The 23,341-nt window shown below is 42.5% G+C and overlaps 1 protein-coding gene across 3 annotated transcripts in view; it reads left to right on the top strand.

Annotated features, from left to right (window-relative positions):
• LOC126198583 (ras GTPase-activating protein 1) overlaps positions 1 to 23,341 on the top strand; it is a 162,152-nt gene that overhangs the window by 89,121 nt on the left and 49,690 nt on the right. For all 3 annotated transcript variants that reach the window (XR_007540087.1, XM_049935021.1, XM_049935023.1), the window contains exon 14: positions 12,824 to 12,939. Coding sequence is in view for 2 of the 3 variants with exons in the window: in XM_049935021.1 (XP_049790978.1) it covers positions 12,824 to 12,939 (116 nt within the window). In the remaining variant the exon portion in view is untranslated. The remainder of the gene's footprint in view (positions 1 to 12,823; positions 12,940 to 23,341) is intronic.

Genomic DNA, 23,341 nt, shown 5'->3' with positions numbered 1-23,341 from the left:
GATCAAATTGTTCCAAAATTGCAATCAATCATTCCCCATTGTCAATATATTCTTCCTGTCCATGTTTTCGTACTGTTCTACAGAATTCTCTAATTCCTACTTTCCATTCGTGTCTCCCATGGTAATCAGTTCCTTTCTTCTTGGAATTTTTTCAATAGTCTCCCTGAGGGTGGCCCAGAATGTATCATTCTCCTTATCTTTTGTGTCATTTGTGGGTGCATATACGCCAATAATCACAACTTCCCTAGCAAATAATGTCATTTCAACAGTTATAATATGTTGATTGATGAATGTCCAATTTGTGATTCTTTTTTTCCATGATTTCTTTATCAAATGGAGACTCCTGCTTTAGCTCTTACTGCTTTTGATACCCCACTCCAGATATGTACTTAATTATCCAGCTCTTCTTCTCCTTGGCCTTTCTTTTTTGTTTCAGAGAGTATGACAACATCCATGTTGAACATGTCAAGTTCTGCAGGTAGTAAATTTATTTTAGTGGAAATACATCCAAACATCATCCTAACATCAACACAAAAAATACGAAAGTTACACAAATTAAAAGTTGCCGAACAGTCTGACTATTGCATGTGTAGGATCTGGCCCTCAGAAAGAAATGGGAATAATGCTTGCAACCAGGAATGCAGCTTAGGTACGGATTAAAGTAATGAATATTTGGACTTGGGGGGGGGGGGGGGGAGGTACTGTTTGAATAGAAACTTTTTACCTAGTTTTGTGTGGATTGGGATTGACACTTGGCCATTACGTCACTCTGAGAACAAAGATCCAGTAAGTTACTGGAAAATATTCACACACCTGGACACCTTTTTGGCAAGAAAGGTCACGTGTATGATTTCAGTTTCTATGTTGTGAGGCACATGAGGACTCCACAAAGAGATCTACAACTGAAGAATAACCTTCAGCCCCCCTGCGGGTTCGGGGGTAAGAATAGACCCGCGATATTCCTGCCTGTCGTAAGAGGCGACTAAAAGGAGTCTCAAACGTTTCGGCCTGTTGGGTTTTACCACCACATCTCAAAATTCTTCCAAAGAGCGAGCCAATTGGGGAAGGGCGCCTTACTTGGTGCATTGTGTCCATCTTGCGTTCAGACCTTTCGCCAGCTTATTCGTCGTTGCATTGCAGTCCTGCCCGCTCTCCGTCTCTTGGGCATGGATACATTCCTGGGTGCATTTTCCGCCATGCAATGTGCTGTTCCACTTTCTGCACCGCCGACAAACATGCACTACTTGTCTCCTAGTATCCAGCACGGTGGCCAGTCCATTGTGGTGGGGCCACCATGTACCCTGTTTGTTGTAGCCCCTGACAAAACAGGGATTGCTCTGCCGATGCCTGCGCTGTTAACTTCCCACATATGCCAAGGCGTAGATGCCTATCTCCCTGGGGCATCGGGACTCCCGGCAATGTCCATCCTGCCAGGTGGCCCTTGCTGAGGCTGGGTGGCACCCGTGGGGAGGGCCCTTGGTCGGAGTGGGTGGCATCAGGGCGGATGACCTGCAATGAAGCGTGGTACATCATCGCTCGCTGGTGGCCAGCCGCCAGCAGTCTCTAAGCGTTCTCGGGCGCAATTTAATGCTCAGAAATACAATCCAAAAATGTCCCCCGCCCTGGCCACACCGTGGGAGGAGTGTAAGTCTCAGGATGGCAGTGACAGTTATTCGCCCCGGTTCCTAGTTTGTACGAGAGCTGATGGGAAGTCTTTCATGCCCACAAAGCCTCAGTTCTTTGTAGAGCATTTAGGGGACAAGTTTGGGGAGGTGGAGGGTTTGTCCAAAATGCGCTCTGGGTCAGTTTTGATAAAAACGGCATCCTCTGCCCAGTCATGAAGGTTACTTACCTGTGGCAAGTTGGGGGATGTTAACATTACCATCACACCACATAAGAGTTTAAATATGGTCCAGGGTATTATTTTCCATAGGGACCTACTTTTGCAGTCTGATGACGAGCTGCGCGCCAACTTAGAGCGTCGAGGTATGCATTTCGCCCGGCGCGTTCATCGGGGTCCGAGGGATAATCAGGTTGCTACCGGTGCCTTCATCTTGGCCTTCAAGGGTGATACATTACCGGAGAAGGCCAAGGTGATGGTCTACTGCTGTGATGTCAAGCCCTATATCCCTCCCCCAATTCGATGCTTCAAGTGCTGGAAGTTTGGCTATATGTCTTCCCATTGTACTTCCAGCCTCACATTTCGAGATTGTGGACGCCCATCACATCCCAATATTCCATGTGCCCCGCCTCCCATCTGTGCCAACTGTGGAGAGCATCATTCACCTTGCTCGCCAGACTGCAGGATCTTACAGAAAGAGCGAAAAATTATGGAATTTAAGACCCTGGATCGACTGACCTATAGTGAGGCTAAGAGGAAATATGACCGACTACATCCTGTGTGAATGACATCTTCCTACGCCGCTGCTACAATAACCGTGCTAGCCCCATCTGTTCCGAGAATTCCAGCTGGATCGACGAGCCGTACAACTCCACATGCCCCCTTGCCCGTGGGGGGCTCTACCCACCCTGTTGCTCCTGCGCCACCTACCTCAGGAGCAACACCCTCCCACCCATCAGGGATGTCCGTCCCCGCTTCTAAGCCAGAGAAGTGTCCAACTTCTTCGGCTACTCTCACTCTCAAGGGGTCCCTTGGGTCCCTCCCTTCCCAGGTTTCCACAAGCGGGAAGGATGACGCCCGACAGTGGCATAAGTGCCCGCAAGCGGCTGGTCGTGGGGCTTCGCGATACTCCTCTGTCCCGGAGACTGAATCAGTGAAGCCCTCCCAGCCGGTGAAACCCAAGGTTCAGCGGGAGAAGTCCAAGAGAAAGACCTCTAAGGCCAAAGAACATGCGGTGGTGCCCACCCCACCGCACCCTTCGAGCTCTGCGTCTGAGGATGAGGTGGAGATCCTGGTGTGCGCTGAGGACCTTAATCTCGCCATTCCCTCAGACATCATGGATAGCACTTGCACAGGTGCTCAATCGGAGGCAGCAGGTGACCCAGCGGCGTAATCTGCCTCCCCAGTCCCTTCACGCCTTTCTAAGCCATGGACAATACCATCCTCCAGTGGAACTGCAGTGGTTTCTTCCACCACCTAGCTGAGCTCTGACAACTTCTCATCCTTCACCATTTCCTCTGCATTGCTCTTCAAGAAACTTGGTTTCCGGCAATGGGAACCCCCGCCCTCCGTGGCTATCGGGGTTTTTATAGGAACCGGGCAGCTTATGAAAGGGTATCTGGTGGTGTCTGCATCTATGTCCTTCACTCCCTTCACAGAGAGTCTGTCCCTGTACAAACACCTTTAGAGGCTGTCGCTGTTCGGGTGTGGACGCCACAGGCTGTAACTGTCTGCTGTCTGTATATTCTACCGGATGGTGGTGTCCCGCAGCATGTCCTGGCTGCGCTGATAGCCCAATTGCCGCCCCCCTTTTCTGTTACTGGGTGACTTCAACGCCCATAACCCTCTGTGGGGTGGATCAGTGGCAACAGGCCGGGGCGCCACCACGGATCATGTATTGGCCCAGCTCGACCTTTCACTTTTGAATGATGGTGCCTTCACACATTTCTATCACTTTCCAATCTTTCTGTCACTGCCAGTTGGAATGTCGGCACTTTTCATTTCACACCCACCATCCTGAATCCTAAAATGTTCCATTCGGTGAGTGGGAAATCCACAGTGCCCTAGCCGCTTGCCCTGATACAGCTCCTGGGCCAGATCGCATCCACTGTCAGATACTGAAACACCTCTCAGTGGACTGCCAGCATCATCTCCTCGACCTTTACAACCGTATCTGGGTCGAGGGCGCAGTGGTGGGAAACCATTGTTATCCCCGATTTGAAACCTGGTAAGAACCCATTGGAGGTGGACAGCTACCGCCCCATTAGCCTCACCAACATTCCTTGCAAGTTGCTCGAACACATGGTGAGCCAGCGGTTGAGCCTTCTGGCTCCATCTCAGGGTGGGTTCCGTAAAGGCCGCTCTGCCACCGACAATCTGGTGAGCCTGGAGTCAGCCATCCGTATGGCCTTTGCCCGCCATCAGCACCTCATCGCTGTCTTTTTTGACATGCGTAAGGCATACAATACGACATGGCGCCATCACATCCTCTCTACACTTCATGGCTGGGGTCTTCGGGGTCCGCTGCTGATTTTCATACGAAATTTTCTGTCGCATCATACCTTCCGCGTGCAAGTCGCGGCCTCCCATAGTTACCACCGAGTTCAGGAGAACGGGGTAACACAGGGATCTGTCTTACGTGTCTGCCTTTTTTTAATTGCAACTAACGGGCTTGCTGCGGCGGTGGGAACGTCTGTCTCCGCTTCCTTGTATGCTGACGACTTCTGCCTCTACTATAGCTCCATTGGTATTGCAGCTGCTGAGCGTCAGCTGCAGGGCGCTATCCGCAAGGCGCAGTCTTGGGCTGTAGCGCATGGCTTCCAGTTTTCGGCTGCCAAGACCTGTGTTATGCATTTATGCCAGCGACGCACTGTTCACCCTGAGCCGCAGCTTTATCTTGCTGGCGAACTTCTTGCTGTGATGGAGACACATCAGTTTTTGGGTGTGGTTTCTGATGCCCGGTTGACTTGGCTCCCACATATTCGGCAGCTTAAACAGATGTGTTGGCGGCATCTTAATGCTCTGCGATGCTTGAGCCACACCAGCTGGGGTGCCGACCGATCTACCCTCTTGCAGCTCTACCAGGTGTTAATCCAGTCCCGTCTGGATTATGAGAGCCTGGCTTATGGTTTAGCATCCCCTTCTGCATTGCGGGTGCTGGACCCAATCCTTCACAGTGGGATCCGACTTGCCACTGGTGCTTTCCGGACCAGCTCTGTGAACAGCATACTTGTGGAGGCAGGTGTCCCTCCACTGTGGTTACGCCGCCAACGTTTACTGGCCACTTATGCTACACATGTTTGTAGTTTGCCCGGGCATCCTAATTATCGTCCCCTGTTCCCTCAGTCAGCCATCCATCTTCCAGAACTTCGGCCCCGGTCGGGTTGTACGATCGCGATCCGCGTCAGTGAGCTTCTCTCCGGGCCTGTGGTTTTCCCTCTTCCACCTCCTTTCCGGACCCCTCTGCGTATACCCCCATGGTGTGTGCTCTGCCCTTGCCTTCGGCTCGAATTGGCACAGGGCCCGAAGGACTCAGTCCCTCTGGAGGCCTTCCACCGCCGCTTTCTTTCCATCCTTGTCACGTATCAGGTCTCTGGTGTTGTTTACACTGACGGTTGCTGGTCGTGTCGGTTATGCTCTCACTGTAGGGGACCATTACGAACAACACTCATTGCGTTTTCATTACTGAGGTGGTCGCCATCTTTCATGTCCTAGAGTATATCCGCTCCTGTTGAGGTGAGTCCTTCGTTATCTGTAGCGACTCCCTGAGCAGTTTACGAGCTGTTGACCAGTGTTTCCCTCGCTCTCATCTGGTGATGGCTGTCCAGGAGTCCCTCCATACTCTTGCCCATTGAGGCCGCTCTGTGGTCTTAGTGTGGACCCCTGGTCATGTCGGCATCCCGGGCAATGAACACGTTGACCACCTGGCCAAACAGGCCACCAGTGAACCAACTCTGGACATTGGCCTCCCGGAGACTGATTTGCGAGCTGTCTTACACCGCAAAGTTTTCGCGTTTTGGGACACCGAATGGCCCGATCTGACCACACCTAATAAACTCCGTGCTGTCAAGGAGACGACGACTGTGTGGCGGTCATCCATGCGAGCCACTCACAGGGACTCAGTTGTCCTTTGTCGGCTCCGCATTGGCCACACCCGGCTGACCCACAGATATATACTGAGCCGTGAGGACGCGCCTCTCTGTCGCTGCGGGGCGGCTTTGACGGTGGTCCACATTTTGTTGGCCTGTCCACTTTTAGCTGTGCTCAGGCAGACATTTGCACTGCCTGATATGCTCCCTGCCCTTTTAACAGATGGCACTGCCATGGCAGGCTTAGTTTTGCGTTCTATTTAGGCAGGGGTTATTTATCACTTAATCCGAGTGTTTGTCGTTTTTTTGTTACGAGTCTGGCCTTTGGTCTACGATTTTAGACTGGGTTATTTTTTAGTGTGTTTCTAGGTGGTTGGCTTTCCCTTTTTTGTCTCTATGGTTGGCCAACCACTGTCACACTCTGTGTGATTTTAATTCCTTTTGTCTGGTCTCTGTCTAAGTCTTTCTTGTCCTGTGTCATCTGTTGTCTTTTCCATTGTTAGTTTTTATTCTGTGTGGGTGTTCGAAGCTTAGGAAAAAGGTACCGATGACCGTAGCAGTCTGGTCCCTTCAATCCCACAAACCAACCAACCAATAACCTTCAGAATAATTTAGTTAATATCCTTTTGTTAAAATAGTAATACACATGTAAGAGTTCTGTGTGCATTTGATCTCTGATGATAGGCACCAAAGGCACAAATAAATTAATGTAAAAAAAGTATGTTAAATTTTGTACTTATTATAGTAAACATATGTCATTCATTTAGTTTCCTATCACAGTTTCATACATATTCTTTAATGGTGACTAGTTTCAGATGAGTCTGTACATTTTTGAACCATTGCAACTGCAAAATAATTCCATTGTAATGCATAAAAAAACCTTCTTAGTGAAGAGGCATATTACCTGTATTTAGAGCTGACAAATATCTTTCGTATTAATTATAATTTTAACATTGACGCTTTCTGGATACAACTTAATGAACATTTAGAAATTTGTAAACAAGGCACAATGCATAAGCACCAAAAGAAACTTAGTATGCTTTTTTATCAGTTTCCTGTTGAAAAATGTCCTCAAAGTACTTTTAAAAAAAGCAGTCGCGTATTTTATAAAAGAATTCTAAATTAAGCTAACGTTACTTTTATACAGAATAAAACTGTCTTGCTTGAAAAAGGGCTGAAGTACAATGTCATGCCCAACTTGTCAGACAAAAATGTGATAAAAAAAAATGCTTGTCAATCTAAAAATTGGTATTGATTGTAGCAAAATAGATAATTCATGTCAAATAAGAATTGCTTATGATGTAGCTAATACTCTCAGTAAAAATACAGCCTCCCTTCATAGTGTTATACATAATGATAGAAAATTGGTTAATTCCATTAATAATAAAATTAAAGAAGCAGATGCTCTAATAACTAAGTCTGGCAAAGGTTGCTCTATAGTTATTGTCTACAAGTCTGGATATATTTCCAAAATCTTAGATTTTTTTAGCAAAAATAATATTTCGGAACTGCATGAGGATCCGACTCCAAAGCTACAAAAAGAAGTCAGGTCAGCCATCAATAACGCAAAATTTCTAATCAAACCTTTTCAGAAGAAAATGTCTTTTAACATGGACCCTCAGCCCCCAAAACTTTGGTCTCAATTTAAAATCCAAAAACCTGACCATCAGATACAGCCGATATCTAATATTATGAATAGCACGTACCATGATTTTGCCAAATTTCTACCATGGAACTCTGAAAAATCTTTCTTTTTGGAGAACAATTATTCCATCCCCAATAGACATGACTTAGTCCATAAAATAAAAGTTTAGAATGCAGTTCAGGCACCAAGTTGTTTTTATTAGACATCAAACATATTTATACTAATGTCCCTGTACAGGAAACGCTCACAATCATAGAAAAAAATTTACATAATTTCCGAAAAGGTTTTTCAGATGAACAAATTACTCATTTCATGAATGTCATCACAGTCGTAGTCAAGCACAACTATTTTGAGATTAATGAACAATTTTACCAACAATCGTACGGCCTTGCTGTGGGAAATCCCTTAGCTGGTATTCTTGCCAATATTTTCATCAGATCTCTAGAAGAAGAGTTTTTCAACTGTTTTTCAGCTACAGCACTAGGCATTCTTTCCTATTTCAGATACATTGATGATATTTTAATCATCAACAAGGGACCTGCTGATGGCATTGACCGTATTTTTAATCTCTTCAGTGAACTTCATGAGAAAATATCTTTCACCATTGAACTTGAAAACGAGGCCCGCCAATTAAACTTTCTTGACTTGACGCTTACAATAGAAGAAAATAAAATCTCATTCAATATTTTTTGTAAAGAAACATATACTGATCAGATCGTACCTGCGTCTTCTATGCATCCACAATCTCATAAAAACGCTTTCTTTCACTCTGCTATTCACCGAGCTACTTCTATTCCACTTTCGAAAGAAAAATTCAACAATGAAATCAATTTACTCAAAATGATAACAATTAATAACGAGTATGAACTTGGCTTAGTAGATAACATCCTTAAAAAGAAAATTGTTAAAAGAGTTACTACGCTTGGCACTTCTATCGTTGAATCTAACCCAAAAAATATTTTTCTATACCTTTCTAGGGGCCTATCTCCTTTCAGATCCAACACCTTCTTTGTAATAAATACAACTGCAACATTGCCTTTTCTACCAATAATAATCTGAAAAAAACTTCATAATTTAAAATCCACTCGCTCCCCTTTAGAAAGTTCTGGCATCTATAAGATTTTCTGTGACACCTGCTCTTCTTATTACATAGGACAAACAGGACATGCCTTTACAACAGGTATAAAAACACCTTTTGAGAAAAAATGGCATTAGCACCCAAAATTCGTCTTTTGCCAACCATCTTCTGATTACAGGTCATGCGCCTAAAGTTATTTACAATATCAACATTTTGCACACCAAGAAGAAAGGGCATACATTAGATATTCTTGAAGACTCAGAGATTTTTAAGCATCTTTCTTGAAATGATAGCCTCATTCTCAATGAGCAGCTGCAGTTGTGTAATAAAAATTTCTTCAACGGTATAAAGCCATTACTTGACATTTAATTTCAGGTCTCCACGTGCAGTTATCGAAATGTTTTTTTCCGTCTAAGTCAACTCATAATTTTTCATTTATTAATTGGTTTGTTGGCTGTATTTCATGTTATATCATTTTCTACAGGCTGTGTCATTCAGCCCCTTTTTGTATTTTCTATAGTGGTGTTTTTATACTTTGAACTGTACTATTAAGCTCTGATGTAGACAAAATGTTACAGTATCTGTTCCTGTTAAACAAAATATTGCCTTTTACATCATGTACTGAATAATGTTCATCATAATATTCGTGTGTCTACATTTGAACGTTAAGTAGCCAAGTTGTACTTGCGGCTACTAGATGGCTCTCTCAGTGCACTGCTCACCTGCCCGCAGTTGTTAATGCGGGCACCTGAAGCACGACATATGCAAGCAGCCCATAGTGGCTTGCCTTCCACACCTTTTATTTTAAATTGTGACTAAAGCTGTTTCGCTTTATATTTATTTTATATGTGACATGTAAGTACTGCTTCTTTTTGTTCTGTTAATCAGTTTTAAAACTGTGTTTCTATTCTTATACATAAGCAAAGTGTTACCATGACTGCTGTTGTCATATAAAACTTTGCCTGTGAGTTCAAGTACTAAATACTGTTCATTTTAACATTCAGCTGTCTATATTTTAAATGTTAAATAGCCTACTTATATTTACATCTACCAGGTGGCACTCTTGGTGTCATGTTCAACTGCCCACACTTGTTAACGCGGGCTCCTCAGTCCATTGCTACCTGTCGCTTTACAGATATTAGCAGCCCATAGTGACTCACCTTCAAGCATTGTTTAAAAAAAAAAAAATTGTGACTAAAGCCCTTCTGGCCTGTTATTTATTTTATACATAACATGTAAGTACTGTCTCTGTCTTGTATTGTTAGTCAGTTCTTACACTTTTATATAAAAAAATTTCATTTCCCATAAATTTGTAATTATGTTAAAGGCCACTTTAAACATTTAAATTCTGATGAAGCCTCATTGCTTCGATACCACGATGCTTCGCCACTGTTATCCATGCCAAACGTGGATGTACCGACTATTAGGCAGGGGATCATAATGTTCTGGTTGATCAGTGTTATTCCTTCCTACTAATTTAGAGGGGTCAGGCAACTCACAAAATCGTAAAATCTGTAATATTGTAATTAGTATGTGATTTTATCTGCAAACCAGTTGGTACACTAACTAGAGAAAGAATCTAGGGACTATTAGGCAGTGTTCCATAACAAGCATAAATGAGGCAACTTCACTTTCTCAAAATGGCTGGAAGGTGGTATACAATGGCCAAGAGTTGGGTTTTACCTATAACAGCATCCTGTCATGCTCTCCTTCTCCCACTGGTGCATACTTTTTGCCAGAACAGTGATGTCACTAATTGCCGGGACACTAACACATCATTACAGTGGTGTACCTATTATAAGTGTTGTGAGCTGCAGCATGTTTCATTTCATTTACCTGAATTCCTGCGTGGATTTTTACCCAGAATCTAGAGAGGAGTTTCTTGGTTCAGATACATGGGTTTAATAACTTCAAGGGCACCTAAAGAGTCGGAGCAGAGAAAAACTTCAATGTTTCATCAAACCTCATCTGCACCTGTCTCTTCAAAATCATGTGCATTCTCCATCAAGGGTGGTGAATATGTTTGGCAATCACAATTTGAAAACATTTTCAGTAAATACAATAGACTGACAAGGGAGACCCCCTACTTTGCCCAGTCTGGTCTCCAAAATTATGGTTAAACATAAACTTCTGAACACATGCAATAAAATCTTCTTGGTTTTTAGGCACATCAGTTCACAGTGACGTTTTGGAAAGGATTCCCTATCTTTTAGTCATCTGGTGAAGTGCTGGGGCTCAGTAGACTACCTCCTTATATAGTCATGGCTCCAATTGCCATTTAAATTACCACAATGGCCATTCCACAAGAATTAAACTGCCCCACAGTTGTGCATTTATGTGCTTGCTAGCTCATACTTCCTATCCATTACTGCCCCACAAAATGCTGCATGTCACTCCCATCTTACTGCTTCCAACACAGTTTGAGTAGCTGTACTGAAAACAAAACCTTTATCATGGTACTCATGAACCCTACAAAATATGTAAAATTATAAAAGTATGAAACAGAAAATAGGAAAAAAACAGTAGCTAGAAGAAATACCATTGTGGAGATGCTGAGTCGCAGACAGGCACAACAAAAAGACTGCCACAAATAAAGCTTTTGGCCAATAAGGCCTTTTTCAACAATAGACGACAGAAAAACACACACACACACACACACACACACACACACACACACACACGGCTGTAGGACTGAGACTGCAGTCGTGTGTGTGTGGGGGGGGGGGGGGGACGCACGCGCGTACGTGCATTTTTGTTGTTATATCTGCGGCGGCATCTCTGCTATATGCTGACAAAGGAACCTCCCCATCGCACCCCCCTCAGATTTAGTTATAAGTTGGCACAGTGGATAGACCTTGAAAAACTGAAAACAGATCAATTGAGAAAACAGGAAGAAGTTGTGTGGAACTGTGAAAAAATAAGCAAAATATACAAACTGAGTAGTTCATGGGAAGATATGCAATGTCAAGGAGACTGAGAACGCAGGAGCGCCGTGGTCTCATGGTAACGTGAGCAGCTGCGGAACGAAAGGTCCTAGGTTCAAGTCTACCGTCGAGTGAAAACTTTAATTTTTTATTTTCAGTTTATGTGACAAACTCTTATGTTTTCATCACTTTTTTGGGAGTGATTATCGCATCCACAAGAAAACCTAAATCGGGCAAGGTAGAAGAATCTTTTTACCCCTTCGCCAAGTGTACAAGTTAGGTGGGTCGACAACATATTCTTGTCATGTGACGCACATGCCGTCACCAGTGTCGTATAGAATATATCAGATGTGTTTTCCTGTGGAGGAATCGGTTGACCTATGACCTTGTGATCAAATGTTTTCGGTTCCCATTGGAGAGGCACGTCCTTTCGTCTACTAATCGCACGGTTTTGCGATGCGGTCGCAAAACACAGACACTAAACTTATTACAGTGAACAAAGACGTCAATGAACGAACGGACAGATAATAACTATGCAAAAATTAAGAAAATAAAATTTTCACTCAAGGGAAGACTTGAACCAAGGACCTCTCGTTCAGCAGCTGCTCACGCTACCACAGGACCACAACGCTCCTGAGCTCATTTTGTCCATGATGTTGCCTATGCGACCCGTGGACTACTCAGTTTGTATATTTTGCTTATTTTTTCACAGTTCCACACAACTTCTTCCTGTTTTCTCAATTGATCAGTGTTCAGTTTATCAAGGCCTATCCACTGTGCCAACTTATAACTAAATCTGAGGGGGGGGGGGGGGGGGCGCGATGGGGAGGTTCCCTTGTGAGTAGCAACTTTCCTCTTCATAATATTGTTGCATTCCATTCTGGATTTTCCATTGTGATATACCACACACACATTTGGAAATGAATCTCAGTTTGCCAGAAATATCTGTAGGAAAAATGAAACTGAGGGAGAAAGGAGGGGGAGGCTGAAAGCAGATCACTGGTTTTTAGACATGACATGGAGCCATAGTTTTCAACAACTGAGGAAAATCAGTTACAGAAGTGTTTTGGAGAGTCTGAAAGTAAATAATAATTACCCCCTGAGATGGTGCAGAAGTAAGCACTTAAAATAAACATTTTAACATATGTCTGCTTGTGTCTGTATATGTGCGGATGGATATGTGTGTGTGTGCGCGAGTGTATACCTGTCCCTTTTTACCCCCTAAGGTAAGTCTTTCCACTCCCGGGATTGGAATGACTCCTTACCCTCTCCCTTAAAACCCATATCCTTTTGTATTTCCCTCTCCTTCCCTCTTTCCTGATGAAGCAACCGTGGGTTGCGAAAGCTTGAATTTTGTGTGTGTGTTTGTTAGTGTCTCCATCAACATACCAACGCTTTCATTTGGTAAGTTACATCTTCTTTGTTTTTTTTACTTGCATGCAACTTAATATAATCTTTCTTCAACAGTTGAATCCAACAAAGATGGAATCGCCCGATGATGCTTGTGCCAATGCTGAGTTTCTGCTTCAAGTTCTCGATGAAGTTACTCATTCCATCTTTATGTCTGCCGATGCTTGCCCAAAGTAAGTTAATACCAGTGAAACTGGTGACTTCATCAACTGCTGTAATCTATTTTTCTTAGCAATGAATTGGGTACTTCCCTCTCACGTTGAGAATCTTTGCAACCATGTTGCTGAAATCAGTAGTTAACATTGTATTCCACTAGTTTAATTTTTTAAAAGTCATGTAATATGACTTCCAGGTTTTGAGATAGCACATATTTTACTATAGTTATAAATATTAGTTCCATATTTATTATTAAAGCACTGTATTCTTACTCACATAGAAAGGAAAGTTACTGTGGATACCTTGTGGAAAAAGATATTGCTGGGCGAGACGAGTAGAAAATCAACTGGAAAAAAGACAGCAGTCGATTGGCTGTATGTCGCTAGTCCAATCTGGCCCGCACCTGGCTGTAACTTGTGCACAGAAATATTGCACCAAATCTAACTTCCCTATCTTAAACTGTGGTGCCGCTACAGTTAATATCCCATCTGGGCTTTCAGACGGGGATTGTCATTGGTTTCCATGAATGTTTTCAAATGTATTTTGGGGTGTTTACTTTAGTGACACTGTTAACTAGTTTCTTGCACCTTGTCATACAGTGTTTGTACTCCTTCTGTAAGAACAAAATCACAGTGGGCCATAAACCCTACTCCTCCCTCAGTTCTTACCCCAACAGAGCGAATCTCAGGCACATACTGAAGAGAATTCCCTGGACTCATCCATACCTGTATTTACAACCTCAGGCCAATTTACAGTGCGTTGAAGAGGTTACGTTATACTGTCCTCTGTTGACTTGCAAGTGGAGGATGGGAAGAGCAACTGTCAGTAAGCCTTCATATTAGCTTCAATTCCTCTTATTTTCTCCTCGTATCAGTATGTAAGAGAAAATAATGTATTGCTCAACTCTTCTTAGAACACGCATTCTTGATGTTAAAACTTTGTGATGCATAACATTAATCTTACATAATAATGAAAACACTCAATTTTTGACACAATAATGTAATTGGATACATAAAATATCAACTCACCAAACGGTGGCAGGACAAACACGGAAAAGAAGGCTATAATTAGACAAGCTTTCGGAGCCAGTGGCTCCTCTTTCAAGCAGAAGGGTTAAAGGGGAAGGGAGAAGGGCAAAGGAAAAGGCCTGGAGAGGTCTAGGAAAATGGCTAGATTTTGGGAAAGTCGCCCAGAACCGCAGGTCAATGAGAGGCTTACCAGGCAGGATGAGAAGGAAAGACTGATTGTTGGGGACCTGCACTGGATGAAATTTGAAAACCTTAGAGCTTAAAGGTTGAAGACAGGGTAATATGCAAGACAGAGATTACTGCTTAAACATCATGCACGAGATAATAAGGGTGAAAAGCTAAATTCATTGTACCTAACAAGGTGGAGGGGAAGGCAGAAAATAGACAGGTAAGAAAATGAAACATGTAGAAAACTAAAAGTTAGCGATGAAAGGAGTAGTTCCTCTGAAGAAATGCTGAGACAGAAGAAATTAACATAAATTTAGGCCAGGTGGGTGCCAAGAACCAAGAACATTTTGTAGTGCTAGTTCCCACCTGTAGAGTCCTGAAGAATTGGTGTCGGGAAGAATCCAGATAGCATGTGTGGTGAAACAGGCACTGAGGTCACGATTGTCATGTTATAGAGCATGCTCTACAACAGAATATTGGGTGTTACTGGTATACACCCTCTGCATATGCCCATTCATCTTAACTGATACTTTGATGCTAGTCATTCCGATGTAAAAGGCTGAACAGTATCTACATAACAGCTGGTATATGACACGTCAATTCACAGGTGGCTCTCCCTGCGATAGTATATGTTTTGCAAGTTACAGGGCTGGTATAGGTGGAGGTAGCTGGATGCACAGAACAAGTCTTGCAACAGTGATGATCAAAGGGGAAGGAGCCATAGGGTAGGGAGCTGGGTGAAAAAGGAGCATAGGGTCTGACAAGAATATTGTGGAGATTGAGAGGGCAACGGAAAGCTATTCTAGGTGTGTTGGGCAAAATTTCAGACAGAATGGTTCTCATTTCAGGCTATGATTTTTGGAAGTCATGTCCTTGTCGAAGTAGCTGATTAATACATTCCAGACCAGGATAATACTGAGTTGACCGGTGGTGTGATCTGTTGTTTTTTGGAGGGATCAGCAGTACCAGGATTGGATGTGATGGCACAGGAAACCTGCTTTTGAACTAGGCTGGTGGGGTAATTATGTCCAGTGACGGCTGAGTTGAGAATGGTGGTGTATTGCTGTAAAGAGTCTGCATCTGAACAAATATGTTTGCCTCAGATGCCAAAGCTGTATGGGAGGGGACATTTGACATGGAAAAGATGGCAAATGCCAGAATATAAGTACTGTTGTTTGTTCATAGGTTTAATGTGGAGAGAAGTTTATGGCTGGCCTGCGGTGAGGATGAGATCAACATCAAGGAAAGTGGTACAGGATTTGGAATAGGACCATGTGAAATTTAATTGGGAAAAGGTATTCAGAGATCCCAGGAATTTTAACAGGTCAGCCTCACCATGAGTCCATATGGTAAAGATTTCATCAATGTATCTAAACCAAGCCAGGGGGCTGAAGACTTACATATCACTGTAAGCCCCCTCCAAATGACCCATGATATGGTTGGCATAGGAAGGAGCCATCGTGGTTCCCATGGCTATACCCCTGATCAGTTAGTATGTCTGCCCCTCAAAGGTGAAGTAATTGTTAGTAAATATAAAGTTGATTAAGGTGAGAAGAAAGAGGTCATAATTTTGGAATCATGTGGGCACTGACTGAGGAATTGTTCAACAGCAGACAGACGATGCACATGGCGGATGTGTCTGTAGAGGGAGATGGCATCAATGGTGGCAAACAAGGTGTGTGGTGGGAGTGGGATGGGCATGGATTTCAAACAATATAGGAAATGATTGGTATATTTGCTACAGGAGGGAAGTCTTTGTACTATGGGACGCAGGTGCTGATCAACTAAGGCAAATATACATTAGATGGGTGTTTTGAAGCCAGACACTATAGGACAGCCAGGATGATTGGGTTTGTGGACCTTAGGAAGAAGGTGGGGTGACAAGTTCTATGGATTGAGGCTTTAGTCATTATGAGGGGCCTGATGTTTTAAGGAGGGACTGCAGGTCAGTTTGAGCCACAGGGATGGGATGTTGATGGTAGACACTGTATGTAGAGGTGTCAGACAGCTGGCGTAGACCTTTCACCAACATGCTCCTTTTGATCAAGTACCACAGTGGTAGACCCTTTGTATGCTAGGAGGAGAATGAAGGTGTCATCAGCTTTTAGGGGACATAGAGCCTGGAGTTCTGCAGAGGACAGGTGAGGGTCATGTTGTAGGGACCTGAGGAAGGGTTGTGAAGCAATGCTGGAGTGTGGAATTCTTGGAAGGCTTATAAGGGATGATTTTAATGTAGTGGTGGTGGATCAAGCTGGGATTATGGTAGGAACTGGTCAAGGCAGGGGTCAATGCCAGGTTTGCTGTTTGAAAAGTTTTGGGATTGGGTTGTAAACTGATATTTCCATTTGACATAATGTGTGAAGGAAAGTAGGTTCTGCACCAAAGCAGCATGATCAAATGTAGGGTTAGGGCTGAAAGTGAGACCCTTAGATAGTACAGATAATTCAGGAGGGGAGAGTACTTTAGACAAGAGGTTGAGGAGACTGTAATGTTGTGACTGGTTCTTGTGATTGAGTTATTCTTGGTCTGGGTGGCAGTGGTGAAGGCTGTGTGGCTTTAAGAAGGTTGGCCAAGCCCAATTTGTAGGAGAGGAGTGGTGGTTGATGGTGTGGCTGTTTAGGGAGCTGCAGAGGGACAGGAAACGAAACACCACTGTTCAGGTAGTTTAAGAGAAGATGGAATTACTTTTGGAGGTGAAGTCTGGCATGTTGTTGCAGTTTGAAGTATGCTTGGCAGATGATGCCATCCAAGGAAACATGAGGGGCAGATAACTGCAAGATTTTATAGAAGGATAGAAGTCTGGTGGAGTGGAAATTAGCTGATGAGGCATATAGGTCACAGATTAGCCTGGTAAGAGCAAGAGATTGCTGTATTTCAAACTATATCTCCCTTAGTTGATCAGCAGCATAGGTACTAACCATTTCCTAGATTGTCTGAAATCTGTGTCCGTCCCACTCCCACCACACACCTTGCTTGTCACTATTGATGCTACCAGCCTCTATACCCACATCTCCCATGTAAATGGTCTGTCGGCTTCTGAACATTTCCTCAGTCAGTGCCCATCTGATTCCAAACTTATGACATCCTTCCTACTCACCTTAATCAAATTTATGCTTACCAACTACTACTTCATCTTTGAGGGGCAGACATATTAACAGATCCGAGGTACAGTCATGGGGACCAGGATGGCTCATTCCTATACCAACCTTTTCATGGGATCGATAATTCTTCAGCCCCTGGTGTGGTTTACATACATTGATGACATATTTACCATATGGACTCATGGTAAGGTTGACCTGTTAAAATTCCTGGAATCTCTGAATACCTTCTCACAATTAAATTTCACATGGTCCTATTCCAAATCCCGTGCCACTTTCCTTGATGTTGATCTCATCCTCACCAAAGACCGGCTACATACTTCTGTCCACATTAAACCTACTAACAAACAACAGTACTTACATTTTTGACAGTTGCCATCCTTTCCATGTCAAATGTTTCATTCCATGCATCCTTGGCATTTGAGGCAAATGTATTCATTTGCATGCAGACTCTTTACAGCAATACACCACCATTCTCACCTCAGCCTTCACTGGATGTAATTACACCACCAGCCTAGTTCAAAAAACATTTCCTGGGCCATCACATCCAATCCTGATACTGCTGATCCCTCCAAAAAACAATTTCGAAGTGCACCACTGGTCACTCACTACTATCCTGGTCTGGAATGTATTAATCAGTTAATCAGCTACTTAGACAAGACCATGGCTTCCTAAAAATCACGCCCTGAAATGCGATTCATTCTGTCTGAGATGTTGCCCACCACACCTAGAATAGCTCTCAGTCGCCCTCCCAATCTCCAAAATATTCTTGTCAGACCTTACGCACCTTCTGAACCCAGCTCCCTATCCTACGGCTCCTTGCCCTGTGATTGTCACCTCTGCAAGACTTGCCCTGTGCATCCAACTACCACCACCTATACAGGCCCTGTAACTGGCGAAACACGTACTATCACAGGGAGAGCCGTATGTGAAATGACATGCCATATACCATCTTTTATTTAATACTGTTCGGCCTTTTACATCGGCATGACTGGCACCAAATTATCAGTTACGATGAATGGGCATAGGCAGAGGGTGTATATTGGCAACACATAATATCTTGTTGCAGAGCATCCTCTACAATGTGACAATTGTGACCTCGGTGCCTGTCTCACCACACACCCCATCTGGATTCTTCCCACAGACACCAATTTCTCAGAACTGCACAGGTGGGAACTAGCGCTACAACACAACCTTGGTTCTCGTCACCCACTTGGCCTAAAGTTACATTAATTTCTTCTGTCTCAGCATTTCTTCTCAGTAACCATTCCTTTCATCACTCCTTTTTAGTTTTCTGCATCTTTCATTTTCTTACCTGTCTATTTTCTGCCATCCTCCTCCCATCTCTGTTATGTAAAGTGCACTTAGCTTTTCGCTCTTACTAACTCATGCATGATGTTTAAGCAGTAATCTCTGTCTTGTGTATTACCCTGCCTTCCACATTTAAGCTATCAGGTTTTCAAATTTTGTTTAGTGCAGTCTCCAAAAATAAATCTTTCCTTCTCATCCCGTCTGGCAAGTATCCCCTGACCGGCAGTTCTGGGCGACTTTCTCATAATCTGTCCCTTTTTCTAGACCTCTCCAGTCCTTTTCCTTCGCCCCTCTTCTTTCTCCTCCAACCCTTCTGCCTGAAGAAGGAGCCACTGGCTCCGAAAGCTTGCCTAATTATAACCTTTCTTGTGTGTGTTCTGCCACCATATGGTGAGTAGATTTTTATCTATCCAATAAAGTATTCTTGTAGCTTCTGCCACTGGAATCGGATGAGCTCTTTCATCACACTCCCACATTTTCTAAACAAATGGATGATGAAATAAGCTCATCATCTTTGGATTTTCTCCAACTCTTCTATTAAATATACCTTGCAAGTGTTCCAAACAGATGAACAATACTCTAAAATCAGTTAAACAAGAGTTTTGTAAGCTGTAAACTTTGTGGATGAATTATGTTTCCTTTTTTCATAGATAATTGCAAATTCTGCTCTTTTTCGCCGAAGCCAAGACACTTTGTCTTAATGAGTTACAAATTTCTCCAGTATTGTACGTAAGTGCTCTGCAGAATGAACTGTGGGCTCAGATTGATGTCTCTCAACAGGTACTGTGTAAGAAATACATACACAGACTGATTCATCACCATAGAATATAACAATTTGTACCACACCTTGTGATTGATTCAATGAAATAGTTAATTTTATAAGTAATTTGTTTGTAGCATTCATGTGATGCTGTAATCATTTATTTATTCTGTGTTGTGTATGTTTCACACTTTTGCGGATCCTTTCAAAAATTTCCCTCAAGAATTTATTTTCTGTTTTTATTCTGTTCCCTGTGTTTTGCTGTGTCTGAGTGAATGGTATTTACTTGTTATCCATAGTAGATTTGAACCTGCTTTCCCTTTCACGTCAATAGTATTTATTTACATGTTCCATTAATGTATAAACCATAGAGTATTAGTTCAATTACCTATCTCACTTGCAGACAGGAATCTGGCCAAACAGCTTTGTACTGTTACGTCTGAACCACATCACATATTTGGAATTCCTTTTCTGATAGAGACAAAATTAAAGAATTCATGATGATGTAATCAGGTTTGTTGTTTATGATATCCTACAGTGAGCAAGAGGCAATTAACATAAGCTGTGACAAGATACAGCAAGATTGGCACTCAAAATGCCTTATGGTACTTTCTTGTAGTCACTGTAAATTAAGACAGTTACCATATATTTTATGAGAGTAATTCAGCGAGTATCTGGATTTTTGTTTCAATTATTCATAGGTTTGTTGTGATAGTTTATAACTCGTACACTGTCAGCTGATAGACAGCACCAAGTCTACCATAAGTAGAGAAGTACATAAAAGACGTTCAGTGTAGTACACAGACAACGTTTCATTGTGGCATGTTATTGACTATGGGACTGGACAGTACAAAAGTAGATGAACTCTTGTAAAGGATGAGGAAAGAACAGAACATCCATCCATATTCATTACTGCTGCCAGCATGGAATGAGTCTATGGCCTGATTCGTAGTAATATATGCTGTTAATTCATGCTTCCCCCCATGAACTCTGTACGTTGCTGAGATGTGGTGGCTTGGGTACCTCAACAATACAGATAGCTGTACTGTAGGTGCAGCCACAATGAAGTGGTATCTGTGTAGAGACTGTAATAACCTATGGTTGCAGAAGAGAGTGAATCAGCCTTTTCAGTAGTTGCAGGCACAACAGTCTGGATGACTGACTGAGGCACTTTTGTGACATTAGCCAACATGGCATTGTCGTGCTGGTACTGCAAACAGCTGAAAGCAATGGGAAATTACAGCCATTATTTGTCCCAAGGGCATGCAGCCCTAATGTATGGTTAAATGATAATGGCATTAAGTTGGGTACAATATTCCACCGACAAAATAGTCCACCATTTGGATCTCTGGGTGGGGACTATTTAGTAGGATGTTGTCATCAGGAGAAATAAAACTGGCATTCTACAGATTAGAGTGTGGAATGTTAGATTTCTTAATTGGGTAGGTAGGTTGGAAAATTTAAAAAGAGAAATGGATAGGTTCAAATTAGAAAAACAAAACTTCTGGTCAGCAATGCAGGAAAAGATAGATTACTGTTTATTATAAAGATAACATGTTAAGCTGCAGGTAGGCACAATTAAAAGACAGTCAGATGAATACAGGGATATGAGTGAAAAATGAGATAGGGGTAATGAAGGAGTAGGTCTAATAAGGAATAAGAAAATAGGAATGTGGGTAAGCTTCTATGAACAGCATACTGGACACACTATCATAGCCAAGGGAGACAAAAAGTGAGTGCCCACCACACTAGTACAAGTTTATATGTCAACTAGCTTTGCAGATGATGAAGAGATTAAAAGAACGTATGATGAAATAAAAGAAATTATTCAGCTAGTTAAGGAGATGAAAATTTAATTGTGAAGGGGACTAGAATTCAATAGTAGGAAAAGGAAGGGTGGGAAATGTAGTAAGAGAACATGGACTGGGAGAAAGGAAGGGAAGAGGAAGCTGCTGCCTGGTAGAATTTTGCACAAAGTGTAAGTCGGTCATTGCTGATACTTGATTTGAAAATCAGGAAAGGAAAAGGAAGCTGCCGCCTGGTAGAATTTTGCACAGAGTGTAAGTCGGTCATTGCTGATACTTGGTTTGCTGATTCATTTGAATTATGTAATATTGTAATATATAAGCTGAAAATGTTGAGTGCAGATACTTCTTGATTTACCCCAATAGTTGTTTTAAGTTGCAAGTATGTCATCATAAGAAAGAGTGTAAAGCATCTTTAATTATTAGGTTATGTGAGTAACAATTTAGTTGACACCCTACAGTATACACAAAGATATAATAATAGGCAGAACTTTCTAAGCATTTATTGTTTGTAAAGTCATTATTGTAGAATCTCTCACAGTATTCTTAAGTTACTGTAATGTGATCGTGTGTATAAGTTTACATGAACACAGTAAAAGAATTATGAAACTTAAACAGATTGTTTATCAGTACTTTCTTTAGTACCGTAAGATGGGGAAATATTGGACACACGAGTAATTTCAGACGGGAAGAGCGTATTTTTGTTCTTATATTGGCATCACTGAATGCAAGCTTTTATTTCGGGTGCACGTTTTGTTGTTTACACCGTATGTATTGCCAAGCGTACATGAAAACACATTGTTGCAGTTGGAAGTCGGAACAGTGGTGTGTTGCGAGTTACATTGTAGTGTACTATTGTTGCTAGTTATCTTAATGCGAATGCTTTCGTCATTGTACAAGAAAAGAAAAAATTTGTAAGCTTAATTTGCTTATAGTTTACTTACTTAAATGTTAAGAAGGAAATGTGAATACAGTTTGTCTCCACATCTCACTTTCTCTAATGTCTAGTGAACTATTTACAGATAACCACAGACATTGGGGTAATATCGGACAATGCTGTGTACTTACAAAAGGAGGCTTGGTGCTCTTTCGAGGCGCAAATATTATCCTGAAAATCTTGAAAAGGTGGTTGCTGCTGTAAGATCAGGAAAACTATCGTACAGAAAAATGAAGCAAATTTAATGTACAATGTTCAACATTAGAGAATAAAGCCAGTAATAAAAACCCTCTAGTGATTGGAAGGCCTTCTGTCTTAAGTATCATCGAAGAGAAAACACTTGTCCGTGGTATTTTAAGGGCTGCACATTGGCGTTTTCCTTTTACTTGTGATGATGATAGGTACATAGTGAAAGGATATCTTGATAATTGTGGATGAAGGGAAAAATGCTTTCCTTGTAACATGCCAGGGATTGACTGGTCATGTTCATTCTTACAGTGTCGCTCTGCCATATTAAGCATCCGGCTGTGTGAGAACATTAAAAGGCAGTGTGCTGAAGTGAGTTATGAAACAGTGAAATCCAGGTTGTTGGTGAAAAAACGGAAAATATTTATCCCAAAAGTGTAATCAATTATGACAAGACAAATGTGTGTGATGACCCTGGGAGAAAGCATGTAATAGTTAGAAGGGGAACAAAACATCCTGAAAGGATCTTAGATTTGTCTAAGAGTAGTAATGCAGTAATGGTGGCTGCCACTGGGGACAGAAAACTATTACCTCCCTATGTGGTCTACAAATTGGAGCATTATGGACATGTGACAAGGAGGAGGTCACAAAGGAACCTGCTATAATTGCAATAAAAGTGGTTGGTTTCATCTGTCTACATTTGAAGACTGGTGTATTACTACTGCGCTGCCTTACCTGAAGTCAATGTAGGGGAAAAAGTTATGATAGGAGACAAACTTTCAAGTCACATTTCACTGCGAGTAACTGATGAAAGTGAGAAGAATAAAATCTTTTTTTATTATGTTGCCACCAAACAGTACTTGTATTTTACAGCCATTAGGCATAGATACAGAAATGTAGGAGATGAGGTACTGGCAGAAGTAAAGCTGTGAGGATGAGGCGTGAGTCGTGCTTGGGTAGCTCAGTTGGTAGAGCACTTGCCCACCAAAGGCAAAGGTCCCGAGTTCAAGTCGCGGTCCAGCACACAGTTTTAATCTGCCAGGAAGTTTCATATCAGCGCACACTCCAGTGCAGTGTGAAAATCTCTGTCTGGAAACATCCCCCAGGCTGTGGCTAAGCCATGTCT

This window comes from Schistocerca nitens, chromosome 8, assembly GCF_023898315.1.
Source record: "Schistocerca nitens isolate TAMUIC-IGC-003100 chromosome 8, iqSchNite1.1, whole genome shotgun sequence".
NCBI classification, from domain to species: Eukaryota; Metazoa; Arthropoda; class Insecta; order Orthoptera; family Acrididae; genus Schistocerca; species Schistocerca nitens.
The sequence above is the reverse complement of the archived record's forward strand: the minus strand, read 5'-3'. Positions and strand labels throughout refer to the sequence as shown.